Genomic DNA, 25831 nt, shown 5'->3' on the forward strand with positions numbered 1-25831 from the left:
GGCAGAAATAATTGGTATCCTGTTGGATACAAGTTTTCCAGCCATATTGGCAATGGAACAGTGACGTCAAATGCGGAGATATATATCCGTTCATGGAATCCCACAGCCTTCTGCCTGCATCGGGCCAAAGGCTATTAGAATCCTGTTTTGATGGCCCTATCCACAGTAGAATAACTGCATAACTAGTCATCCCATAATTCTATGCAGCATTTGGCTTCAAAGAGCTTAGTTCACTAAGGACTCGGAACGCAGATCTTGGGGTAGTCAAGGAACAGATAGAACCATTCCTTGTTTGGGCACGTGTACTGGATCATAAGGCCTGCTTGGCATGTAAAACTGGTCTCTGGATATATTTGGTGGGATAAACCCGTTGAATATTAAAGTGTGGTCTCGTTTCCCATATCGAGGAAACATATTGTCGTACCAATACAGTACATGTCCTGAGTTTCTCTTTGCTACTCAGAAGACAAAGACCTGAAGGTTCACATCGACAAGGGATCAGACCCAGTGGAAAGACCAGAATGGCGAATGTCAAACCACAGGATTACAATGTGGGGGCTTATCTGGGACATCGAATGGAGCAGCTTGGAGTCCGTGACTACTTTGTCGTACCAGGCAAGGCCCTACCCCTAGGAGAAAGCAACTTGAACAGGATCATTAACCTCTATGTAGGGGACTCCAACCTGAGCCTCCTCGATAATCTCCTCGAAAACCCACGTTTACGAATGGTACAATGTTGCAATGAGCTGAACACGGGATACGCTGCAGATGGCTATGCACGTGCGTCGGAGGCGAAAGCAGCGGCGGTTGTCGTCCCATACATAGTGGGAGGTCTATCCATCCTGAACGCCATATCGGGTGCCTGTTCAGAGCGACTTAAGGTCATCGTTCTGTCGGGCTGTCCACCGACTAGTGTATTCACCGGCAATAAAGCAACGCATCATACACCGTCGCCCTCAAATAAGGACCAGGCCCTTCACGCTTTTCAAGGAGTAACAGCTGCATCAGTACGTGTCGACACTGTGGAATCCGCCGCAGATGTAATTGATCATGCCATCGGTAAATGTATACAACAATCGCTACCGGTATATATCGAACTTCCGAATGACATTGCCGGCGCCCCATGTCGTTTCCCGATACCCTTAAACCAGAAGGTAGAGGAAGCGACCCAGACAAACAAAGAAGGGGAGGCGTTAGAGGCTATGACAAACCTATGGAACTCTTCTCACAGACCAGTACTACTTCTTGGAAGTCAGGTACAAGTATTGCTTTCGCGAGATATCATCCAATGCCTTGCTGAGAAACTTGGTTGCCCGGTCTTGTGCCAACCAGACGGGCGTCGGATATCGGAATCCCACCCCCAGTATTGGGGCACTTTCTGGCCTGGATTGCTCAACCGCGAAGGAGAGAAACTTGTCCTGAGCTCTGATCTTTGGCTCGCAGTAGGAGTCTCCTGGTCGGACCTACATACTCCCTCCATTGACGTAAAGAACGAGGCCCACCGTTTGATCAGTTTTGACTATAACAGCGTCGGATTGCCGGGAGGCAAAGTCATTACCCCGATAAGCGTTAGCAAATTGGTCTCCGCGATGATCGATAGCACCAGCATTCGCCCAGCGGAATTTCTTCCTGGCTTCAAACCAAGCCACCCCGCTAGCATCCAAGCCGAAATCAAAACTTCTCATGATGCATTGACAGTGCGGAGTTTGCTTTCTGGCATTCAGAGTCTGGTACAGGATACCTCCACATTGGTGGCAGATTCAGGCGACACATGGTTTGCTGCGAGCCATATCAAACTGCCAGCTGGGGTGGACCTGCACATGCAACTTCCCTATGCATCGATTGGATGGAGCGTGCCAGCAGCCCTTGGCGCTCAAGTAGCTCGTCCTCACGGCCGTATCGTTCTTATGGTAGGCGATGGTGCATTTCAAATGACGGCCCAAGAGATAGGCACAATGATTCGGATGAAACTGAATCCGATCATTTTGCTGTTCAATAATCTGGGATACAAGACTGAGGTCAGCCCCAACGCTTCGCCTATACACGCCGAGCTGACAAGTATATACAGACTGCAGTGCATGAAGGCCCATATAACTATATTGCGAACTGGGACTATACCAAGCTGGCTACCTCGTTCTTGGACAAGCCCCATGCGCAACCTTCTAACCCGTATGCAACGGAGAAGTCAGATCTGGATGCAATTCCCGCGTTTGCCGAGAAAATCCAGACCCAGGCGGACCTCCTGCGGGCAATAGAGAGGGTATCCACAGAGAGCGATAAGCTTGCGTTCTTGGAGTGCTGTATCCAGCCAGACGATATGACGCCAGAGCTGCGAGCCTTGGGAGAGAAGGTATCGAAAGGGTTTTCGAAATAAGCAAAGTTACAGGGACTCCCTTGTGGTGAAATGTATTAGAATAGGATTGTACAGAGAGTTAGAGACATTGGATTTAACTGGTATGGTACTGCGCAGAGCGACTGTTCCACAGTAAAGGAGGCAGGCTGAATTATTCAACAGTGTATGCTCAATTGTCACGTGGTATATAGCCCTCTGTTACTCCAGAAACAGCAATGTTTTCTAGCTCTAAGCACTGTTCTCCCCACAATCACAGCCATACAGCCATATAGGATGCCCAGTGGCTAAGTGTACGGGAGCAGCTAGTTGTTCGTTACCAAAGAATGTAATATAACCAATCTCTGAAGACAATAGAACTCACGTACAAGTGCATATTGGCATAGAGTAAAGGAAGATCCGTTACACTAGAGATTTGAAATAGGACCAAAATCAGTCAGGCGCTAAATACTGGTGACCTGAAAAGGATTCTGCACAATCACCCCGCCTTGACGCACTGTTAGCTTTATGCCTGTTTAAGGTACAAACAACACAGCCTCCCCTGACGCGACATAGCTAACAAAGCACTCAATTACACGCAATATCCTCAGCTACAGACCCAAATCCTTTGCTGTTCATAGCAGACATGACTGATGCACAAGATTCTGACTGTGAAGACTTTCACTCTTCACATGGTCGAGACTATGATACGTTTGTGCAGGAGACAGCTGGAATTCGAAGGCTTTACGAGGCTGGAGTTCCCTTTTTCACAAAGGAACAGCTCCGTGACCTTAGTAGGCAGCTTAAAGAAGCAGAAAACTCCGAAAAGCGAGAGGTACTCATCAAGGGATTAGAGGGCACTGAAGAAACTTTTGAAGTCAGAACTGGTGTCACCAGGGCTGGGTCGGAGCCCGGTACAGAATGGGTTCTGTGGGTTCCTTCGTGTTCTGTGAAATCAAGGGTTTGACTCAGGCTGGGCTGACAGTTCCCCTTGTAGCAAGGCACCAGCCATCGAATACCGCACCTTTGGGTTCCTCACCTCGTACAGGGCGTACCAGATGGATGGATATAGTGACCTCAGCCTAAGGGTTCTCCACTACATGGAGTTGCGCGACGAAGTTACGAAAGAGTTACGACCTGGATTCCGCTACATTGTGGATTCGGTTAAGACAATCAATGATTCCTTTACAACCAGCATCCAGACCTGGGAAGCCAGCGAATCATACACGCAACTGCAGAAGATCATCGAATCGCGTGAGAACCTCCCTCCGATCACAAAGATTGTTGCCCTCGCGCTAGGTACTATGCAGCCTCGTTCGATTGAGAATTGGGACCATCGGTCTGAGTTTCAGCATGCCTTGGCCTTGACATTGCGTCGCATCGTGAGTAAGTGCCAGGGAGAGACAGCCGACAAAATCGAATGCTTCGCACAGGACCCTGCCTACACCGCTATTGACAAGTCGATTCTCGAGAAATACGAAATCACTTGTCTGGAGGATCCAGATGCTTTCGTAGAGATTGATGATTCCACTATTGTCTTGACCTTCGCGCCGGATGTGCCCGTGAGACAAATCGTTGCGGACATTGCTCGGCCTGCGATGATGATTTGGAATACATGCGAGGATGAGATATGGTTGCATAACGGTCGTGAGCAGTTCATGTAGGATCATATTTCCTGCCACCTTTGTGCACCTAGTAGCTGACCACGGACAGGACGGATCCCTTCTCTGCACGGCTGAGAAATATGATGATGAAGGCCTATGACCGAATTGAGTTCTTGAGTGACGAGGAATGGTTCGGCGAGGTGGCGATCTTTATTCGGCGTGACTGAGCACTACAGCCAATGCATTTACAGCGAACTACAGGTGATGCTACCAGGGCTTTTGGAGAGTGGTTGATGTCTTCACTATGGATGTAATAGGCAAGGTACAGGTGGGCTTTAGTAAAGAAGAAGCAGTGAACACAAGTCTTATGTATATCTTAGTAATAAGATGGAGCTTTAAGTATGTGAGCCACGTTTTTGTAAAACTGTTGTTCCTGTTGCTGGCCATGCTAGGAAGAGAAGCTCGGTGTGTTGCCATCCTCTCGGGAGTGCATGTGTACTTTCGTAATGTGATTACCACGAGCCATATTTGGATGTGATACACCCTTGTCACTTCTCGAAAGGAGGACCGGTCCGGCCATACTACCCCTAGGAGCATTGGATTTAGACTGTCAATGATAGCGCTCTTCGAGTTATTGAGCGTAGATGCGACAGTGGTCCAATCCTCTCCAGTGGAACCATCTCTACACTGTTTCCACCCAAGTTATGGCGTCATATTTCCCCTCTTGCGGTGTTAAATGAGATTTACCCGCGGGCCCTTGTGGTATGATGCTATAAACGTTCCTTTACCATTAAACCGCACAAGCCTTTGGGCTTCGCCTCCTTCAAATGTCGCAAGAACTCCAGCAAGGGCTTTGCAGTTCCCTGCGCTCGACTTTCCTCTCTGGCTATTTCTGCAACCAGGCATCCTACCTCATACACCATCTCAAACAGCAGATCACTCGACATATTTCTGACACCGCTGTCAGGTATGCAGTTCAAGATCCACTCCCCGCGGTCAATGGCACAGCTCAATGAATCCAGGATCTGGCGATCCTCGAGATTCATGGCGCATTGTGCCTTATAAACTGCGTCATGTTCAAACTGAGCCCAGGCATGCCGCAGCATGGTAACAACCTGTATTTCTACTCTCCTCCTGGTTTGTCCGTCCCGTGCCTGTGGCTCGTCCTCTTTCAGAAATACCCAACAATGGGTGGCGCAATACCCTGGACGCTGAATGTGCCAGGAGAGTTTCCGAACAACACTGGTCGTGTCGACTGCTCCATAGCTCTTCTTCAACTCGAGATCGAATCGTTCACTTAGCGCGTGTACAACGCGCTCATGATCTTGAGGGAGATATACGACGATGCGAACCCCTGCTAGGTCTGCCATCTCCCAGTGGATTCTTTCTTTCGTCGGATAGGCGCGACCACGCAATCTCTGACGTTCACGAAGTTTGCGCTCCAGACTGGAAGCGTCTTTTGTCCTGTGTGTGACAACCCCTGGTACACGCTCTGCCTGTAGTATTTCGGTGCATATTCTGGCGGTCACTGCTGCGTTGCGCGCGTAGATCCATTTTTTATTTTTGTACTCTTGTACGAAATCAGTGACGACTGGGTCCATTAAGACAAGGAGAGGGTGTTATAACATTGGAAATTATCTGGTGAGTTCTCACCTGGTTGGAATGGCGGTCTGACAACAAATATAGCTTGCTCCAGCTGGGTAAGCTGTGGCAGACAGGCTGAGCTGAACACAGCTGAGGGGCCCCATGTGAGCTGTAGCCGAAAACAAAACCACCCCAGTGGAGAATCTATTGAAGATCGCCCACTCAAAGTCCTTGTCGGTGGGTCGTGACGTCGTATCAGAGTACGGGGATTGCAAGAATACGCAAGGAATGGGCCAAGCGCGATCGACAAAAGGCCAATCAGAGCTTTCCACGCCATCGGTGAGGTTCGTTCACTAAAGATCGCCCTCGGTATGGTAGCTATAGGGTTAATTCGAACTTAAAACCTACTGCCGCAATAGGTTACAGCAATTGCGTGGTGGATCCTGTCTACCGCGGAAGGGATGGCCTTGGACTGCTATACGTTTTCTTCCTCGCAAATAAAGCTCGGGACGGAACGAAGTCCTTATGACATTCTCAGTACGTGAGCTACACCTCCTTACCGCGACAGATTGGTCCAAAGATCTGTGGGAATTGTCGGAGAATACGGGTGCGAACCGATCGGCGTTGTCGCGGGTGTAGAAATTATCCGATGTCCTCTATTATATGGCATGCACATCATAGATTCTGACACCTGTCAAGGTTCGAGACCAAACGGATCCAGCTGGATAGAGCTCCAATTGAGTCCAGAATAAATTCAAGTCGGAAAAGGGACATGGTTTATCTGGAATGCAGGGATGTCTCGTCCTGGAATGCGCTACGGGTTGAGACACGCTTTCGAAAGTTTCACTATCTTTGTCGCTGAGGAATTCGCTACTATGCTTCTTGTTTATGATTGTATTATCCCTTGATAGGTAATCATAATTTATATAACAGGCGCGTGTGGTTCAGGAATGACTTTATTATTATAGCGTAGCACGAGCGATCTAGTTGGAGAATTTAGAGGGGACCTTTTGCCTACATCCAGCCATCAACAGTTAGCCAGATATACCTCGTTGTAGTAAGCTACGGCTCAATGACTTACCCAGTCAGACTCTCAAGCTTGTTTCTCGCAGCATCCGTAAATTTCTCATTCGTCTCTCGCACCTTCGGGTCGTCAGGATTGATTCGACCACCGCCGAACTTCTTTTCAATTGAGTCGAGGCCTAACCGATCTGTTAGTATCTCTATGCACTCGAAGAGACCGATGGGGAGATCAGGGCCAGTGAATATCGGGGCGAATAATACCCTTATCGACGTAGTCTTTGTCGTTCGAGCTGCCACCTTCACCTTCCTTGTCCTTGGACTGGCTACCACCGCCAAGCTTAGACATGAGTTTATCCATTTTTTGTTAAGGTAATTTATCCTTTGGTATGGTGTCTGCGCCGGTGTATATCGCACGAATGACTGTTCGAATGATTTTCTCTTGTGGGAGATAGAAGGTAGACTATATACCTTCGGTTCAATATGTCATAGAGTAATGATGTCATTTTACGCGATTGAGAATATCGAACCACGGGTCCCCGTAGCTTATATCCCCACCTTAAATAAGGACCAAGTTAGGGTGCCGGGATGGTACAGTCGACATAATACCTTATGAAGGATTCTACTTACCCCGAAGCACGTGCCCGGGAGGATATCACTACAGTTTACCCAGCCAACAAGTCAATCCAAGTAGCACAAAGTTAGATAGTATGGTTATGACAGGACGCAAGACATATTCGTGAAGTGAACGGAGCACAGGGAACCGTTGCTCCAGCTTGAGCATAAACTCAAACTTCCGTTTGAATTTAGCGTGTTCAACTTGTGCTGAAAAAGCAGAGACACACCATCCAGTAAAAAAAGCACCATACCTAACGGCAGCTATTTGGATGTAGTCCAGGTGTAAGGTGAATGGCTAGAAGGATGTGATGGTGACGTGTCAGCCTGGCCCCGCATTCGTGCCATTCATGCACCATGAAAGCGATAAGTTAAGGCCATTTCCTATTGAATCCAAGGATATATGGGCAGACTGTTAATGCTCCTTTGTGATATGATAGGCGGTCCTGACAAGGTACAACAGGACGGACAGGCTGTGACTCAGGGCCCGACAGAGCCTGTTAGACCAAGTGCGAGGATTGCACCCTTTATGTCCTTTGAAGAGGGATGTGTGTACCTAGTAGGGATACTGTATTCGGTATATTTACATATCCAGATGGAAGGGAATGTATTGAGTGTCTTAATAATCTAACACAGGCTTATGTCTATTACATTTTCCAGTTGCTTATGGTAAATCAAGGTGGGAAGTAACATATATCTATGGGCATCTGTGATTATGGAATGATATCGTCGTCAGGACATCGCTTCGTTGAACACTTGCATATTATAAACATATATTACGTCGACAAGCATATACCAAGACAATCTATGTATACATCAAAGAAAGCAAAGAGATATAGGAGACGTTCGGGCGAAGCCATCTGCAAACCAGAAATCTCATGTGGATCTCCAGCCTGGGCCAGCCGTCAGCATAGTAGACTGCGTGTGGATGCTGCCGGTTTCTCCCTCATCCACGGGGTGTGCATCTTTTGCCTGCATGTCATCGGCGATGCGCTCCAGAGACTTATTGTTTCCCTCGTTGTCCCTAGTGTCAGGGATCCACAAGGTAGCAATCAGACCCATCAGCATGAAGAATGATAAGCTAGCGTCGCTGTTAGAGCTCGCTGTTGGTATTGAAAGTCAATCGCTAGAGGTGGATTATGCCTACCAGAGAAGTGCATATCCTAGCCAATCCGGCACGTTTCGCCAGGTTGCACCATTGCCAAAGTCCACATACCCTAAGAAGCACTGGGCAAGAATAGAACCTAGTTTTCCAGAGGCGGCTGAGATGCATGGCAAGTGGCGCGAAATCGGGTTGGGAAGAGCTCAGCAGGGACCTAGGCACGGTTAGAGAGACTACAAATTGATGGGGCAATACAAAAGATCTCTTGGAACGTTTGCATGTTCACGTACAATATATGTCGTGGTGTTTGGCCCTATCCCGGGGAAAATATATGAATCTTAGTCACACTGTCGACTATGGTATGGATGATCAGTGCGAGCCACTTACCGAAGTTGAAGAATATCTGAGTCAGAACATAAAGTACGACCAAGGCTGAAGAGTCGCCGTGTGTGCTCAGATATCGGAATGAAGCACCAATGATCACATTGAGAATGAAGAGGCAACAGAAGCCAAGCAGCTGCAGATTCCGCCGCCCGATTCGGTCGACTGTTAGCACTGCTATACAGCTACCGACGATAGCGCCCGATGAAACGACCACGATACTCTGATATGACACCCGAAGAAGAGATTGATATACTCCTGCAGACGGAATATGGTTCCCATACCAGATGGTATTTATAATGTCCACATTCATCAACCCCAGGCCGTAGAACGGCAGGTCGAGACAGAACCAGCACAAAGATGTTGCCACGAGCGTCCGGAGGTTGCGCTTTTGCTGGAGGAAATTTTTGAAATCTCTCCAAAAATGGTGTTGAGGGCTAGAGATATTCTCCAATGCTATAGAGCTTGATTGCCGAGAGATGACTGATGGGGTAAAGCCGTTTTCACGAGTTTGGGTGGGGGATAGTGATATCGTCTCTTCGACTGGGTGGAGTGACTCATGGCCTAGACTAGAGGCTGAGGAAATATCCGCTGACTGATAAAACTGAGAGATATCTGCAGCAGCCTGGAGACTATTCTGCATGACATCGGCGGTATACCGAGGGGATTCAATGATCGTCAATCGGAACCAGATGGCGATAAATGCAGGTACCGCTCCCAGACCCACTATTAACCTCCATATGCTATCTAAATTGCGAACACAAGATCCTGTACACTCTCGAAGTTCTGGGTCATTAGGTAGGCTATGTCGAAAGCCGGCAACAGCGATGAGAGCAATGAGTGCCGCCGCAGTCTGTCCAAGTGATTGGCAGAGGAAGACAGCTGCCATCATTCGACCCCTTATGCGAGTGGGTGCAAGCCTATGAAAAAATGTTAGCTGTGCCATGCTGCAACAGGGGGCTTATGGGTCTCCATATGGCTCACGAACTCGGAGCAGATCACAGCAGATAAAGGGTAGTCGGCTCCCACTCCCACTCCCATAAAGAACCGCCAGAACAGAAGAACCCCGATTATGGACATAGAGTCATATTTGCCAGAGGATGACATCGACATCCCAAGGGTGCTGAATATCAAGACAATCAACTCCAATCCATACATCTTCCGGCGACCCCAGATATCCGCGGCGATACCAAAAAGAATCTGGCCTACGAGCGCGCCGCCTAAGGTCATGATGCTAAGGCCGACCTCATAGTTGTGGACGTGGTCAGGCTTGGCGTCCAAACTGCCCCAATAGACTTCGCTAATCATAGGGACGACCATGTTGACTGAGAAGATCTGCAAACCTGTCAGTCAGTGTTAGAGGTTCAACCTCTCACTCAGCATACACAGTACGCATCAGCAAAAAAGCCGACCCCGGCGACGACTACCACCCAGAGCCATTCCCTCTGCCTTGCACTCTCCAACCGACTGATGATAAAATTACGTCTTTGTGCTGGCTAACCAGGGGATTAGCCAGAAGAACGGAGAAGAGCCGTTCGGGTTGCCATATGCTACCTACTGCATGATGCTGGAAGTCCTCATAGTTCCCCCATGGGTTTAAAAATAGCTTCACCCGAGGTAAGACTCCCATATCAATTTGCTATATTTGTTTGACCGCCAGGAACAACGACCGAAGGGAAACTTGGGAATGATGGTCGGACTGTAGGAGATAAAAGACTCGTAGAAGTATGCGAGACGCAGAACAGTGTCTCACCGCGAATGTTCAATCACCATGCAATGTTACGCGAAATAGATACGGGGGACTCCCCAGAATATATCAGCGCCATGATCACAAGAGGGTGAGGCTGATAATGAGGCGGTACTCCCCATTTCCTCAAGGTTGAGTTTCTACTTCTTCATATCGCCCTTCGCTAAATGTGAAGTAGCGTTGCTCCCTAGAAGGGATTGAGGTATGGACCTCTGGGGTGGACTTGGCAAATGGGTGTCAGACATCGTATACGAGGCACCAAAGGCAATCCGCCTGCGCCCTGTGCCTGCGAGATATACTGTGTATTCAATACAAGCATCTCATCTCAGCACGTTCCTGACTAGGTCCCCACCATTGGTTTGTGGGATGACGCTAAATGGGTGCTAAAATTTAGCCTCCCTGCACTGCCGCCACCAGTCGTTGCTCATCGCTTCCGATAGACGCATAATCTCGGGGCCCATATTGTACATTCAAATCTCCGGTTTTCCAGAAGGTTACTGGCCTCGTATCTGCGCATGCATTGGAAGCGCTCCGGGCGAAAGCACCGAGGACCCACAGCTACCTCTGTGAACGTGATGGCATGACTTGACCAGATCGCAGGGGCTACATTGCACAGTCATCATGTTAGTCCTATCAGTGGCCTTCGATACTCTGAGGCTTGCTGTTCTCACTCAGCCTCATGACAGACTAGTTTGAAGCCCTCGTGATCATTTCGCTTACCTCTAGAACACGAGATTCTAGGTAGCCACTTCCACCTTGCTTTTGTTCCTACCCACTGTACTAACTTCCATCCCACTGCGATATCTGCAATAACAGTCCACTTTTTACAAGGATACCAACGGGGAGGCTATAGGGTGCTTCAGCACATCTCACTATGAGCCAGATAGGTGTTGGTGATATCGTCACTGCGGTCAAATTTGTCTGGACGGTCTATGAAAGCGTGAGAGATGGACCTACAGGTGCAACAGGCGACTTTAACTCTTTTCGCCAAGAGTTCCGTGCTATCAAAGTATTACTGGAAAGAATACAGCGGGTAAATGAATCTACCTCAGGAGACGTCCGTCATCTGGGAGCGATTTACCACCAAACAATCCAGGAATGCGCCCAGTTCGTTAATAAGCACAAGGTACTTGCCCAAGATAAACCATTAACAGATAACAGCCGTCGTGGGAGTCTAGGCAAGAAGGTCTCCGTCTGGTTTGAGAAGGTCACCTGGCCACTCGAGCGAAGTGAGGCCGAACGGCTTCGACAGAAACTTGAGCGTTGTCTGAGCGTGGCAACGCTGAGGTCTACCGAGGAAACACGCGATGCAACTTTGGGGTTTATGCGGATAGCGGAGAATAACCAGTTAGAAAACCTGGAGATGTTGAAATCGATCAAGTGAGGGCCATCGCTTGTGGCAGGATACTGTCTGCTGAAGGCTGACGTCTTTCAGGACAATGACCGCACAGATCTCACTACTCCTGCGGAAATGCATTATTGACAGCCCAATACACACCGAAGACCATGATGCACACCACTCAAGCCAGCGTGGGCATCGATCGAGGCTCGCCGGCCTTAAGCCGGAACACATACTTAGTGGAATCCCAGAGGATGATGAAGTGCCTTCACTTGACAGTCAAAGGTACCAAAGGGTCCTCGATCGCATTCGTGAGATCTCTGAGAGACTGGGAAACCTTACTCGGCGACTTGATACACATGGTCTACCTGTGGGCCCGCCTCAGCATACCAGTCGCAAGTATATGTTGAATTCTGATACAGACATTGCTGAGACACCAACTGTTGATGCAATGGTTCTCTTCCTTCATCAGGTTAGCGATGATGTGCGCGATGCTTTAGAGATGGTTGGCTATGGGCACAACCTCGTTCCGAACTATGACCGGTCTGAGAAAGATCAAGCTGTGGTTAAGCCTGCTCGGTCGATCAATGACACTGCAGAGGAATGGGAGCAGTTCCGGCATTGGCTCGACTTCCAGCTTGTACACGCCTTCAATATGAATTCTATTGATATCAAGCCTCTCCATCCATCACAACCACTGCTGTCAGAGCTCTCTCCATCACCCGATTGCCTCTCACCATCGATTCCCATTACCCGTACACGCTCAGTGGAGTCCGATCTTTCAATTGGTTCTCCAAAGTCAACCATCTCTATACCGATCTCCGATAGGAAGATTCCACTTACAACCCACCCAGTCCAAGTGTGCGTGCATATTTCTCAATCTGACCACGTTGTTCTGCATTGCTAACAATTCTTATTCTTAATAAGGGAATTTCCGGGCCCGAATATTCCCAATCGCGCGCTTTTTCGCACATTGGTATGTACAGTTGTGGCTTGTTTGAATACCCAGACAAACGAGCCAGAGGCGATTGAAGCAGTCGATATCAACGGAGGAGTCAAAGTTACCCAGACCATAATCCGCGGGTCCACCACCGTGAAAAGCTCTATGCTTCCTTACGTACCGAGCAGTCGAGTAACTGGGTCGTTTTCTGATTCCTGCCCCATCTGGTTCCAGGGTACGCATAAAGCGAAGATCGAAGAGCAACAGTCCATTGTCAGATATAGTATCTCGCCGATCTATAAATGCCGCGACCGTAGTGGTAAGTCATACCCGGCAGTATACTAGGACAGGCCCAGGTTTACAGCAAATACCAATCTAGATTTCGAGAGCTTTCAGAGGGTCCTTCTTCGAAGAAAGGTCGTCGCCTGCTTTGACGTGAGGAAAATCTCCGTTGGATCGGATTACTATTCCAACTCAGGAGAGACAGTCCGCGTGCTCGAAGACCCAATTACCAAAGCACTTTCATTGTTATTCTTTGCTTCCTTCCCGGGGACATCCCGCCGAGCAAGGTTTGTCGATATGCTAGGTGAGCTTAATTAGTATTTTTTGGCAGTAGCTGAGTCTTCAGATGGAAGCTTACGCTTCGCTAGTAAATGACCTGGGCACTCCCAATCAGAAATCAAAACAGGTCAAACTTCTGTTTCAGGCTGCTTCACGACGCGGTTCCATGGATAGCGTCGCTAGTGGCTTTTCACAGGACTCACGTCAGTCTACGTTAACATCATTAGGATCCAGCACACGGGGTAAATATCTAGAGCTCGAGTTCTATGAGGAAAGAGGTATGTATATGAGACCCTAAGAGCCCTTGGAAAATCATGTGCTGTCTGTCTAACGGCTGTTCAGACTGTGCAGCGTTTATCCGCAAGCTCAAACATGTAGCCGGGGCTTGACCGGATTTACGAATGGAATTGTGTGTACTTCATGATTCTACAGCACTATACTTTCGAAAAGCCGGAGTGCATGAAAAAGCTGATCAAAAAGGCAGCTCCATATATGTGCTTTCTTCCTGCGGCTACCTAGGAGCTGACCAGCTGCCAACGTTTGAAAAAGAACAAGCTCAGGACCCCGGATACCTCTTGTTCCTCAGTCTGGATGTTGGTCTTCAGGATTGGCCTTTTCATGTCAAGGGCTTGAAGAGTATTTATATGACTGAACCGATATTTGATATTCCTCAACAAGCAATTGTAGAATTCGGCAAGCCTGGGCCTGGACAGTCATCGACAAACCCGGGGTAAGCTATTTCTGCTGCCTGTGGCAACCCTCCCGCAGGCGGAGGTGTGTGGAAGACCTCTGAGCTGCGAGACATTAATTTGGTTAGCATAGGTTGGCTAAGAATGAGCGCTGATATGAGGCATAAGGAGGTCTTGAAACTCAACAGTAGTGCAAGTGGAGAGCCTATATTCTAGCTGCTTTGGTATACGATATTATGCGCAGATGGTCTATCAGCTGTACTACATATAATCTATCGGCAATAGAGGTGTAGCTTAAAGCCAGGTGAACTCTAGCTGTCGAGCTGTTTCAAGTTCCAATCATCCTAGTTTTGCTTGTTCCTTACCAACAACTCTGAATGTACTTGTGCGCTGAGCCCCTCTTGCCAGCGAACAGTGATAGCAACCCCTCTTTATTTGTCCTTGGATTCCTCTCGAGGGCTTGACATATCTTTTCTGTTGTTGGAACAATTGGACTGTACTGCACGAACTTTTCATCCAGTCCCTTGGTACATCTCTGTGGTACGAGCACTCCTCTTCCTTCGGTCCTAGGGAGTGGTGCTTGAAACTCACAAAGCGTGTCAACCAAATAGTCAAAGTCGACGTCATTCTTTTGGCTCGGAATCGTATGTATAGTCTTGCAGAGTCTATACACTAATATAGGGAGGACTGTATTAATGCCTACTTTCAAGGAACCAAAGAAGACGAAATGCATACACCAATAGCATTAGAGCACCTAACAATGGGCACCCACTAGTTCAAGCCATTCCAATGTTAATAGAGATGGTTTCGTGCTGCCATTCGGCTTCATGTCGGATGCTCTCCACCTGGTGCCTGTGCAATAGTCAGCCAAGTGGATCGGCGAGTGGGGCGTAGAAACCGTCCGCTGAATTGTGGTCTGGATCTGCATCAGCCTACCAATTTACCCCGTAATCTTGATACGGAGCTGCAACTCTGCGACACTATCTGCCGGTGGAGGATTCCACGTGTTGACGAATCGATTCCTCATCACCCCCACCCCCTTGTTGATGGATGAAACATGCCTAGGCTCTGCAGACCATAGGGGCATATAGGTGGAATCTCCGTCACTCGTTCTTGTGCGTCCTTGAGCTCCTACAAATGTGACTGTCCTTGTCTTTGTCGGACTCTCCTTGCGGCCTCTTTCTTTGCAGACGGCCAGCCGGTCTTTCCTATGGAAGAGGTCTGGGAAAGATCACTTTCGCCGGAGCGAATAGCCTTCCTGGCGCAATCCCGAATTCCCGAGATCATTTTCTGCAATACAGTGCTCCTCATTATTGCGACCGCGGGGCTCCTAGTGCGTCTTTTCGTCCGTATCCGATATCTCACGGGAATCAATCTTGATGATTTACTATGTGTGACCAGTTGGGTAGGCCAACTTCTCCGCCTCCTTGCACCCCATCTGTCTTCTCAGAATTACTGATATACAGCTGCCTAATCAGGTCTTTACGTTCGTTCTGTGCGTTGCTTGTATGCTGAGTAAGTGACCTTGCGACGAGGCAATAGCATGCAATATTCTAACAGCTAGGCCCACTCAGTGACCAAATATGGATTCGGCAAGCACATTGGAACGGTAGAAAGCTTCAGCGACAGGGCCATGTTCCTCAAGGTTAGGGCAATGTCTGACAATGGACGGCAGCCTGCTGACTATGCCCATTCCTTTCACAGCTTGACTTTGTCACCATGCTCGCCTACGTTCTCGCCCTCGGCGCCATCAAGATCTCCTTTTGCCTGCTCTACCTCCACATCTTCCCGGGGAAGAAATTTCGTATGTCATGCTGGTTGGTGTTAGCTATTCTAGTTGCCGAAACAATTGAAGAGGTCCTTGTGGTGATCTTCCAATGCTGGCCTGTCTACAAGGCGTGGGATGCCACAGGCTCGTGGAAGGGAAGTGCGTGGACATGACGGTCTTTTACTATGCCAACTTTGGTATCAAGCTAGCCACGGACTTGGCCCTTTTTGCAATGCCTATTCCCAAACTATTGCGTCTGAAGATGGCGGTGGGCAAGCGAGTGGGTTTGGTGATGATGTTCAGCCTGGGACTTCTGTATGCTGCCCCTCCTCCATGCAATCAGGACCGGGAGAAATAACTAATATACGTACTAGTGTGTGCGTAACCAGCATCATCAGGGTCACCTACTTTAATCCCTTCTCCGAGGACCACACATGTATGTTGCAGCATTCTCGTTCCTCCCTGTCCTGCTAGAAATTACTACTGACATCTGCACGCCTGCAGGGGTGTTGGTCGACGCAATGAACTGGTCCTGCGTGGAAGTCGCGGTGGCCATTTTCATCGCGTGTATCCCCTCCTTCAAGACCTTCATCAGCTACCGCTTCCCGACGTTACAGCGTCTACTTGGTCTCGCCAGCAAAGACGAGTCCATCGGCCCGTCAAAGCTGTACGGTAGTTCGACCCGTCGGACATACAACGGGCTATCGACACGGGGGCGTAATAGCATCAAGCTGAAGCCGGTGACAGGACACAGCAGGGCTGATGTGGAAACCAGCCACAATGGGTCCCAGGAACGTATCATGCATGCCGGGATTCAGGTCACTACCGATGTTAGCGTCCAGCAGACTGTCTAAGGATATGAAACTAGCTGAATTTTATTTTCGTCATTTCCCCTGTCTTGCGCTTTTTCTTTGGAACTCGAGAGCCGATCTGGTCATTAATAGTATCATTATTATTATGATCTTCCGCAGTCTAGCCTCATCACGCTGACTTAATCGACTCCTAAGCTGTATGAACTCGGAATATAGCCTAGCAGTGGATCCTCTATTCCTTTAGACTCGCGCGCCAAGTCTTATAGTCAAACCGGTGGGCCGGCTCCACAATCCTTAGGAATTGCACGGACTTGGCTCGGTGAAACTATTTAAAACCCCCGTTTAATCTACGTCTTTCATGCTAATGTCGCACCAGTGGGAGTCTAAACCAAGTAAGACACACCAAGCCTTGTCACTGGCGGAAATCAGCCGAAATGCTCTCCGGCGGGCGACCTACATGTAGCTAGCGGTCAAACGTGAACGAAATGTAGGAGTAGCAGGAAAGTAGAGTGGGTGACTGTTTTGACATGCCATGCTTTATCTATTTTTAAATAATGATGTTCAGCCTGGGGCTGGCTGGTGGAATGTAATGTTTTCAAGTCATATGGGGTTTCAAGTAGGAGCTGCTTCTTATTGCCGGCGGCGGTATGACTGCAAAAGTAGTTTTGATAGCACAAGTATCTCAGACCTGACTCAGCGTGGGTGGCTTGACAGAGTTTTACCTGGTGGAGAATAACGGCGACGATCACTCGTATGCTCCAGGAATGCTTCGGAGTCGGACTATCTGAAAGCCTCTATCACCAGCTACATTTTCTGAAGCCGTTTCGTTGCAGTGCCTGCAATTAAACTTGCGTCTACCATAAGTTTTCAAAGACACGGACTATCGCTCACGCAGCCAGCATCTCCAAAATTCGCTTGTAGGGCTACTCACTCTTAGAACGACAATGGCGGATCGTGAAGTCAATTGTGGAGACCATCTTCTCTGAAACCCGACTCTAACCAACACCTCGATGGTCCCGGGTCTTCGCCCTCATCGGCATATATGTCCTGCGGAGTTAGTGAGCGTTTTCTAGATGTGGGCCGTGCGCCGTCAAAACTTCGGCCACCTTTGGGTTGTTTCGCCATCCTCTCTCTCCGCGGATTTGGTTCGTCCGCTGTGTCACACCATCTCATTAGGGTAAAAGAGCTCCACGTTGCTTGGTGAGCCATCAGCTACCTGTAAGAGGTGTGGAACCTGGAGGAAACGATTCTTTTGATCGTGGAAAAGCATATTCATTGTCGATAGCTTAAGCCCGCTGTGAACAGCCATTCCTTGGAGGCCTCTGCAGAATTTGTACCAGGGCTCTGATTGTTATGTTCTTTCAGCTGGCTTTCGGCATGGTTCTGCGGTTATGTAGTGGGCTCCGATTTATAGGTGGAAAGTAGTTGGGTTCGTCCACTTTGTATATAGATTCTATCACGATGGTAGCAGTAACAGTACTCATGCTCAGAGCATGCTTCGAAAGACAAGCCTTTTCCTGGAGATTGACAACTTGGTGAATTGCAACCCAGTGGAGGGATACAAATTCACCAGACAATGCATCTGGCTGGAGAGTCCTTCTCGAGCGGCGCAGATCACTGATGAATACCGTATCGCATGCAAAGGACAATACATATCAGCGCATTTACAATGTGACACGCCATCCGGTATCGATAATAGAACGGTATGTACTGCTCCAGCTCTATAAAAACAAATAGAAACACCGAGGCGCATAGGAGGACTTTCGCGAATTGTTGGTGCATATTTCATTTGGCACCACAACAGTGGGCGTATATTATGTGCTGGCTGGATTAGCTAAAAAGTGCCAAAGTACGGAGGATAAGCCGAGTGCGGAGAAGAGAAAGGCTTAATTGAGATGCCAGTCAGAGTTCAGGGCGTTATATATCGCCGAAGCACACCAGAGATGTGGAGGAAGACGACACAAACAGCGGGGCGATGTAACGATGCACTCTTCAGAAGATCCTGGTGGGCCTGATTTTCACAGCGAAGGATCGAAATCCATGCATCTTCACCCTCATTTCGTCATTGCATGTAAATATCAGGTTGAAGGGGTCCTCGATTATCCACCATAAACCTGGAACAAAGTTCTTGACTCCCTCTAGTCCAGGATGATCGAGGGTGAATCTCAGTGTTTCCACTATCTGCAATGCCCATTTATGTCCTTTTGACCTACGTCGCTTTTTGTGAAGGGGCGCCGATGCTGAGAAAGCGCAAACACCACGCAAATAAAGAAATCGGAGCCCCGCGGCCCCAAATGACAGATATTCTCCAGTATACCTAAGGGTTACTGACCAACTATACCCACGTATCGCTCAGAAGAATGTATATGGAAGGCTAAAAGATTTCCTCAAAGCTAGGGCCGAATATTTCTCGAAATAAATCCCCAAACCCATCACCCATAAGGTCATTTTCCATCCCCATTGTCAAAGTCGTTAAGCTGGGGCCATACGGAGATGACAACGGATCCTGGGTATGTGTATGCGGCGGCATATCTTCCATAGGGTCGATATTTAACGAACGCTCTTGTGATGGGCAGTTTGGGATACCTTGGGCACCGTCATTGTTACCCTCGTGGTCAGTTTCCGCGATGGAAGTTTTAGAAGCCAGCCCGGCTGCTCGCGTGCGTAGGATCATCAATAACTGGTGTCCTAATATCGCAGCAATCCCGAACCGGTGGGACGGTGTTGTTCCAGCGCGTTTGAGCTGCAGTGCAACCTGCGCTAATAATGCGAGGAGCTCTATCTCGCCTCCCGGCCGTCCCTGATGTACATACTGGAAGAGCTTCAGGGCAAGGATTGCCGTGTAAGACATCATCGCCCAAGTCGGAGCAAGCATGCAGTATAATGGCTCCCCGATCTGTTCAAGGTCATGCACGGCGACTTCACAGCAATGCACCGCGGCCTGGAAACAGTCCTCTCGCATAGTATTGAGATCGTGGTTGCTACTGATGGACGCTTGCAGGGCGAATGATAATGTCCATAGTCGGTTATGGAGATATACGTGATGGAGGTGCACATTTGGCAGCGGTTCTGAAGATGGGGCGATTGTGTATATCCATGTCTTCCGCCACGGTTCTAACGTGGCATCTATGAGATCGCGCACCCAATGCGGGTTGGAATGTGATAGCGCTGTCTGTCGCTGTAGTTCCGCGTGTAAGGATGCTAGGTGGCGACGGAGGATGATGAAGGCGACGGTGTGTTTGTCCGTCGAGTCGGCAAGTGGATGCATCCACCAGCGCTCGATATTGCGGGTAAGGTCGTTTTCGGGGATGGCATTCATCCTCCCAGAGGCACCGCTATTCGCCCGCTCCCAGAGGAGGATACGTAGCCATGTTCTCTCCCGATTGCGAACTAATCGCTCGACATGTGTTCGGTCTTCCCGGTCGTGATTAGTGGGTGACCGTGGTGTACAGTTGGGGGTCAGGTTGCCATCGTTGCTATATGCATATGACGGAGACGCTCGATCCAGTTCCAGCTCGGCCGCCACGCCAAATGCATACATGGTATATAGCCACGATCGCTCTTCCGACAGCGTTCTAGCTGGGGTGGCTGACAAGAGTGAAATGTAATACCCCTGCACAATTTCTACTGACTTGAACCCGGATGTATGGACATGTCGTGACAATTTCTCGCCGTGTAGACGTAGTCGCTTTGCAATGGCCGCGGACCCATGATTGAATTGTGCCGTGAGGGCGAGCATCCACGTAAACAGCAGTGCCGACTTGGAACGCACATAGTCCACGGTGTGCAATTTAGGGTCAAGGATACCATTGACTGGATGTAAGCGCATGAAGTACCTATCGAAGATTAACACGGGGGAGGTGATACTACACATTCCAAGGTACATACATGGAAAAATAGTGGTAAGCCTCCTCCATTGAAATTAACCCTAGCTCCACCGGATCTAGGTCCGGGCCAACATCTCGTGGAGGGCCATCATCGGGGGAACGAAAGTAATCAGCACACTTGTTATTGCTTGTCGGAGCCGCGAACAGGGCGTCTAGTCCACTCTGTAGCGATTCTCGACTCAATTGTAGGTCTAGCGACAAGTGTCCTGGTCGGTTAAGAAAGCCGTTCGCGATACTTGTGAAAGTCGAAGACTGTCCTTCATGTGCCGACTCAGCATTGGATACCGGAGTGTTCGATATTGATTCGGAATGCATGGCCCCTGAGGCGGCGACAAGTAATGCCAGTGGATTGCTAACAGGATCATTGACGGCATGTGAGGCCGTTCCAGCTTGTTTCATGGCCGTTGACTCAGTCATAACCGGACTTCTGTGCTTCTCCTGAGTCGTGGCAACTTTTCCATCGATGGGTCGGTGCGACTGGCCCTCGTTGTTTTGCATTTTTGAGAGCAGAAGGTCAAACACTTCCTTCTCTGTATTCTGTATATTATCAACCTTCCGCACGCCGCTTCTTGAGGTACTCTCCGTTTTCAGATGTGTTTTCATCTGACGGTAAGCCTTCTCGAGCCCCTGATAGCGACCAACCGCTCCCGGTCGGCGTCCTAAGGGTCGGGAAGGAGGGATACTACATGTGCGGCCATTTCGTCTGCACCGATCGCATGGCTCGATAGATCCTTGTGATTGACTCGGACGGACACATCTCATCTTTAGCTTGCGACATGCCTCACAGGCCACCGTGGAGGGCCGGTGAGTCTGTTGTCTCGTCACCGGGCGACTAGCCATGATCACATCGAAATGATTGTAAGTCACTACTGATAGAAGAATACTGGAAGGGATCCGCCAATTTTCATAGCTAACGCGCGTAGCGTTCTCTGGAATTTGGGATAGCGACGAGCCTGGATAGTTGGTCGGCGTCTGGAATTTGCGGGGATGTTTTGAATGCAGACTCGTCTAATCTGCGTCTGACCCACTTGATCTCTTGGCATGGGCGATATGAAGTGACTCGATCACATCCTCTTCTACCCCATTGCAATCCTAACTGTTCTTCTGCCGCAGCATTCGCCTTGTGGTGATGTCTTCCTGTGTTGTGGAGTGATAGCCCTTCGATTGGTTCCCATGCAGGAAAAACTCACCGGGTGTGGGTCCTCCGGTCTATTTATTTAGATGCCGGAGTCATGTTTATATACGATCCTGAGTTGAGTACGGGGCTGTTGAGTTGCACAAAGCAATTTCTACTTTAATTTTACCTGTCTTTTTAGACAACGATAATAAACACTCCACCAGATATGGAGACTATCTCAGTCGACGTCCTAGTGTGCGGTGGTGGCATGTCTGGCATGGCCTGCGCTGCCTTCGCCGCCGAGTCCGGGGCCAAAGTCCTGGTAGTTGAGAAGCAAGCCGTTGTTGGCGGTTCGTCAAATTACTCTGCGGGGATGTTGTACGTTGCCGGAAGTTCCTTCGAAATACCAAATACCCTACTGATAACGTCTAGCTGGGCACCCAAGAATTATAAGAGTTTGCGATCGTGGGTACCAGCTGGGGATCCAGAGCTCCAAGCGGCGTGGATGCAGGACTACTTGCCGGCGGTACAATGGATGCGAGAGAACGGGATACCGACAGCCAAACGGTTCGATGGAATCATGACAATCGGTATTCAATATATACATACACAAGACTATATATACATGAAATCTGACAACGACACAGGCATAGGCTTTCCCATCAAGATCCCGCAGCTCCACCAACACCACCAACAACGCATACAGAATAGCAAGACAGGATCCCAGATCTTCACCAATACCGCCGTCGTCAAACTCCTTCAAGAACAGCCCGGCGTGCCGGGTTCGCGTATCGTGGGCGCCATCATTCGCCGTGGCACAGTGGATGGCGCGAGCACTGTCTATTACGAAGTGAAGGCTCAGCATGTGGTCCTTGCCACGGGCGGGTTCCAGGGGAATGCAGAACTGACCTCTATGCACCTCGGCCAGGGAGGGGACAACATCTTTGTGCGTTCGAATAGAGGATCGGTAGGAGATGGATTGACGCTGGCCACCGCGGTGGGAGCAGGCACAAGTCGGGGGATGAATACGTATTATGGCCACTTGCTGGCGGCTCCTCTGCGGGCAGAGGAGGTCGATCCCAAGGATTTTTTGCCGCTGGCACAATATCGTGCGTCTGAATCCGATCGTTTGTTGTCCGATCATTAACACGTGGTTGCAGAAAGCAAATATTGCCTGCTCATTAACGAGAGCGGCCGGAGGTTTGCCGACGAGACAACCGGGGATGAAGTGGTGAATCAATACCTCGCGAAGCAGGAGAAGCGTCGTGGATTCCTGCTGTTCAAGTATACCTCTTTCCCTCTCTGTCAGCTGCACCACAGCCCAATAACTGACCTTTCACACCCTCAGCGACCAAACAAGAAGACAGCACTGCGTTTCGGCACCGTTTCCCAACGCGGGAGAAATCGACCGGCTCGAAAAAGCCCGCGAACACGGATGCAACGTCGCTAGCACTCCCTCCCTAGAAGGGTTAGCAGAGATCCTCAATCAGTGGGGGGTAGATGGCCCGCAAGCCCTCCGAACAATCGAACGGTACGATCGCTTCATACGGCTGGGCGATAAGACATCTACGCTCGACGCGCCGGTCGGAAAAGCTGGAAAGCCCCCTGTTCCCTTGGTGGAAGGTGAAGGACCATTTTTCGTCATGGAAGTCCAACCATCGTACATGCCCCCGATATGATCCTTGCTTTGGCTAGAGTATTGACTCGGACAGAATTACGTTCACCTACGGCGGCGTGCTCATCGACACCAAGGGCCGTGCCCTTACCCCCGATAAGACTCCCATTCCAGGTTTACTGATCGCAGGTATCGACGGCGGAGGATTTAGCAATCTGGGATATGCTGGCGGTCTCGCGCTGGCGTTCGTCACGGGTCTCTGGGCTGCCAGGACCATCGCGACCGAGCTGAAGTTACCAGTACCGCAACTGCCGGCGGCCGATGTGCGAGACGCAGGATCGGAGGAGCCGGTCATCGCCAGTCGACTATAGCTCGCGACATATTTCGTGTGGTTTTGTGTGAGTAGGATGTGTACATGAATTGATGGGCAGAACAAAGAAAGAAACAATCGCTATCGTAAAAGACAATGAATGCTCAAGTCCGGAGTCCGATCGCAAGTCATTGTGGATACTAGAACAAAGTATAGATACTAGAACAAAGGAAAATGAACTCAAGGGAACAGAGCACTTGATTGTCAGGTTAAGAAGAACTTCTCCACTCCAGCCTGTGTAGAAAGGCTATATATGAGAGCTTCTGTACTCCAGCAAAGCCTTCTCGATACTTCCACATGCTGAAAAAGCCTCGGGTAGCGTCACGTCCGGGTCATAGACTCGTGGCAATTCTCACGATTGGGTTGCCACTCGCGCCTCGATTGACTTCGACTTATAATAAGCGCCGAGCTTGAGCGATTTCGCCTCCTCCATAACCCAATCTAATGCTGTCCTCAGGTCCCATGACCCATCCTGCTCACTGTGAAGCTCGGTGTGTGGGCTCAAAGATCGTCAACGAGCTCTTAAATGACTAGGTGGTGTAACTAAGAGTGTTGTATGGTCGCCGATCAGCACATGTCGCTCAAGTGGGATTTCTCTCTTTGGATATTTTCTCTTCCAATGGTGAGGTCACGGTCCATCATGTTGAGTCGCAAATCGCCACGTCCGAGGGCAGGCAATACGTCTCGTGAGATCGATGTAGATTAATACACTCGTCTTGACTAGTATGGCAACCCAGTGCTCGACGTTATGGATTTTGATCAGATTTCCTGGCCATACCTTCTCTGGTCCATTGGAGTCAAGGAAATTTAATAGCAGTGGTGAGTATACCTCAGCCCGCAGGGAGTTAGATATGAACTGTCTGGGCATCAGAGAAGGGGCATAAATATATTGGACACTTCCTCTTCTGTGCTGGAAGGGATTATTTATTGATGGTGTCGTAAAGGCGAGTAACAAATAAATATCGCTTAGTATAGACGGAAATCGACGATATACAAAAGAATATAGGATACTACTGGCGGAAGGGCACTATCCAAGTGCAGAAACATTAAAAGAGATCTATATAAGCCAAAGAGCTTAGCACAAAACTAGACAAAGATTAGCTAGTTGAGCTAGACTCAGATTCTCGAAGAATATTTGATATACAGTACCCAAGATATCACTGTATACAGACCGAGTCTTGGAAATTTTAAAAGATCCAAAGACCACCCCCAGATCGATCAATTTAATAAGTTATTTAAATATTACGTCGGAGAACCGTATACGCTAGATAGTTTAGCAGAGCATGTCCGAGTTTCTCTTAGAATACCAGGCCAGTTAAACAAAGACTTGTAGACGGCGCTTCTCGAGTATATAGAGATACTTGGTATCGCCACAATAGATTCATCAATATATATTTTGTCCGTATCTTCTTTAACAGGATTGCGAGGGCTGTTAGGAGAGCTGTCGACTTATCTCAATATATACTGTTAACCGCGTCTATTATTTATTGACCATATACAATCGACAGCCCGGAAACACTACCGTCGGCGCCACAACCAGAAATCCCAGAATTGAAAAAACAGTGGCTTTTTACCGGAAATATTTTCCTGATTGTCTCCGACACTGTGCGGGATACGCCGCCCAGGTCTTTACCATGAATAAGTACTAATTTGGGCCAAAAGGTCACAATAAACAGACTCTAGGATCACATCTATCTAGATCCCACGTTATATCGCCCTACCCTAGACCCAGAGTCCTACTGTACGGTACTAACGATTCCTCTTCTGCCCTGCTAACGGAGAAGTTCAGAAACAGTTCTCAAATACCTACAAATGATCTTCGAGAATGCAGCAAACACAAAAAGATACAATAAATCAATAAAACTTAAACCAATCACGGACTGTACCGTAAATACCTTATGTTGGCAGGGAATTCCAGCCGGCTAAGCGATGCAACGGTAGGAATGTTGTTTAGGGCACGGTAGATCGCCTAGATAAGGACGAATCAATGCAATCATCTGGATAAACTCGAGCAATGTTCAGTGTCCATTCTACCCCATGGGCTGCAAATTGGAGAATGAAACCTCATTTTAATCGTGATGACATGCTGTCAGTTAAACAAGGTGGGTTCCCCTTGGGCCCTGGAATTAAGGTTCAATATTGACGGTTCATGATAGACGCAAACGAACAAATTTTGATGTCTCCGGAATTTTGTGCTCCGGCGGTTTCATGGCTTAGCTGAGATATCGTCAAAGACACTGTGTAGGGCATGGTTACAATCAGCTCTATACTCATGTCTTCAGCGGGGGGTGAGGAGTATCTACCGTAGATATAAGTTACCAATGCTCCCAATCATATTGAACCAACCGACA

General features: G+C 48.9%; 8 protein-coding genes across 8 annotated transcripts; 4 read left to right on the plus strand and 4 right to left on the minus strand.

Moving 5' to 3' along the window:
• Positions 1–503: 503 nt before the first annotated feature.
• ANOM_007540 (uncharacterized protein) lies at positions 504–4160 on the plus strand (the record flags this gene model as incomplete). Its single annotated transcript, XM_015552796.1, has 6 exons — positions 504–2018; positions 2069–2350; positions 2817–2848; positions 2915–3259; positions 3327–3989; positions 4043–4160. The coding sequence occupies exons 1-6, from the start codon at positions 522–524 to the stop codon at positions 4158–4160; spliced, it is 2937 nt and encodes a 978-aa protein (XP_015405737.1). The 5' UTR covers positions 504–521.
• A 543-nt stretch (positions 4161–4703) lies between these two features.
• Positions 4704–5534, minus strand: ANOM_007541 (uncharacterized protein; the record flags this gene model as incomplete). The annotated part of the gene is made up of 1 exon (XM_015552797.1): positions 4704–5534. One exon carries the CDS (start codon positions 5532–5534, stop codon positions 4704–4706), a length of 831 nt encoding a protein of 276 aa, XP_015405736.1.
• Positions 5535–6500: 966 nt separating this feature from the next.
• Positions 6501–6898, minus strand: ANOM_007542 (uncharacterized protein; the record flags this gene model as incomplete). Its single annotated transcript, XM_015552798.1, has 3 exons — positions 6501–6531; positions 6599–6719; positions 6802–6898. The coding sequence occupies 3 exons, from the start codon at positions 6896–6898 to the stop codon at positions 6501–6503; spliced, it is 249 nt and encodes an 82-aa protein (XP_015405735.1).
• A 1130-nt stretch (positions 6899–8028) lies between these two features.
• Positions 8029–10265, minus strand: ANOM_007543 (inorganic phosphate transporter; the record flags this gene model as incomplete). The annotated part of the gene is made up of 6 exons (XM_015552799.1): positions 8029–8233; positions 8300–8414; positions 8642–9555; positions 9624–9970; positions 10021–10131; positions 10194–10265. The coding sequence occupies 6 exons, from the start codon at positions 10263–10265 to the stop codon at positions 8029–8031; spliced, it is 1764 nt and encodes a 587-aa protein (XP_015405734.1).
• Positions 10266–11256: 991 nt separating this feature from the next.
• ANOM_007544 (uncharacterized protein) lies at positions 11257–13611 on the plus strand (the record flags this gene model as incomplete). Its single annotated transcript, XM_015552800.1, has 6 exons — positions 11257–11762; positions 11818–12582; positions 12649–12980; positions 13041–13247; positions 13312–13500; positions 13565–13611. 6 exons carry the CDS (start codon positions 11257–11259, stop codon positions 13609–13611), a joined length of 2046 nt encoding a protein of 681 aa, XP_015405733.1.
• Positions 13612–15103: 1492 nt separating this feature from the next.
• Positions 15104–16533, plus strand: ANOM_007545 (uncharacterized protein; the record flags this gene model as incomplete). The annotated part of the gene is made up of 7 exons (XM_015552801.1): positions 15104–15316; positions 15378–15426; positions 15486–15556; positions 15616–15838; positions 15889–15994; positions 16054–16115; positions 16184–16533. Exons 1-7 carry the CDS (start codon positions 15122–15124, stop codon positions 16531–16533), a joined length of 1056 nt encoding a protein of 351 aa, XP_015405732.1. The 5' UTR covers positions 15104–15121.
• A 2332-nt stretch (positions 16534–18865) lies between these two features.
• On the minus strand, positions 18866–21218 carry ANOM_007546 (Zn(II)2Cys6 transcription factor; the record flags this gene model as incomplete). Its single annotated transcript, XM_015552802.1, has 2 exons — positions 18866–20327; positions 20380–21218. The coding sequence occupies 2 exons, from the start codon at positions 21216–21218 to the stop codon at positions 18866–18868; spliced, it is 2301 nt and encodes a 766-aa protein (XP_015405731.1).
• A 503-nt stretch (positions 21219–21721) lies between these two features.
• On the plus strand, positions 21722–23481 carry ANOM_007547 (FAD-dependent oxidoreductase; the record flags this gene model as incomplete). The annotated part of the gene is made up of 6 exons (XM_015552803.1): positions 21722–21873; positions 21928–22085; positions 22143–22604; positions 22656–22779; positions 22844–23155; positions 23208–23481. The coding sequence occupies 6 exons, from the start codon at positions 21722–21724 to the stop codon at positions 23479–23481; spliced, it is 1482 nt and encodes a 493-aa protein (XP_015405730.1).
• Between the last annotated feature and the right edge of the window lie 2350 nt (positions 23482–25831).

Source organism: Aspergillus nomiae, assembly GCF_001204775.2.
Source record: "Aspergillus nomiae NRRL 13137 chromosome Unknown contig00187, whole genome shotgun sequence".
NCBI classification, from domain to species: Eukaryota; Fungi; Ascomycota; class Eurotiomycetes; order Eurotiales; family Aspergillaceae; genus Aspergillus; species Aspergillus nomiae.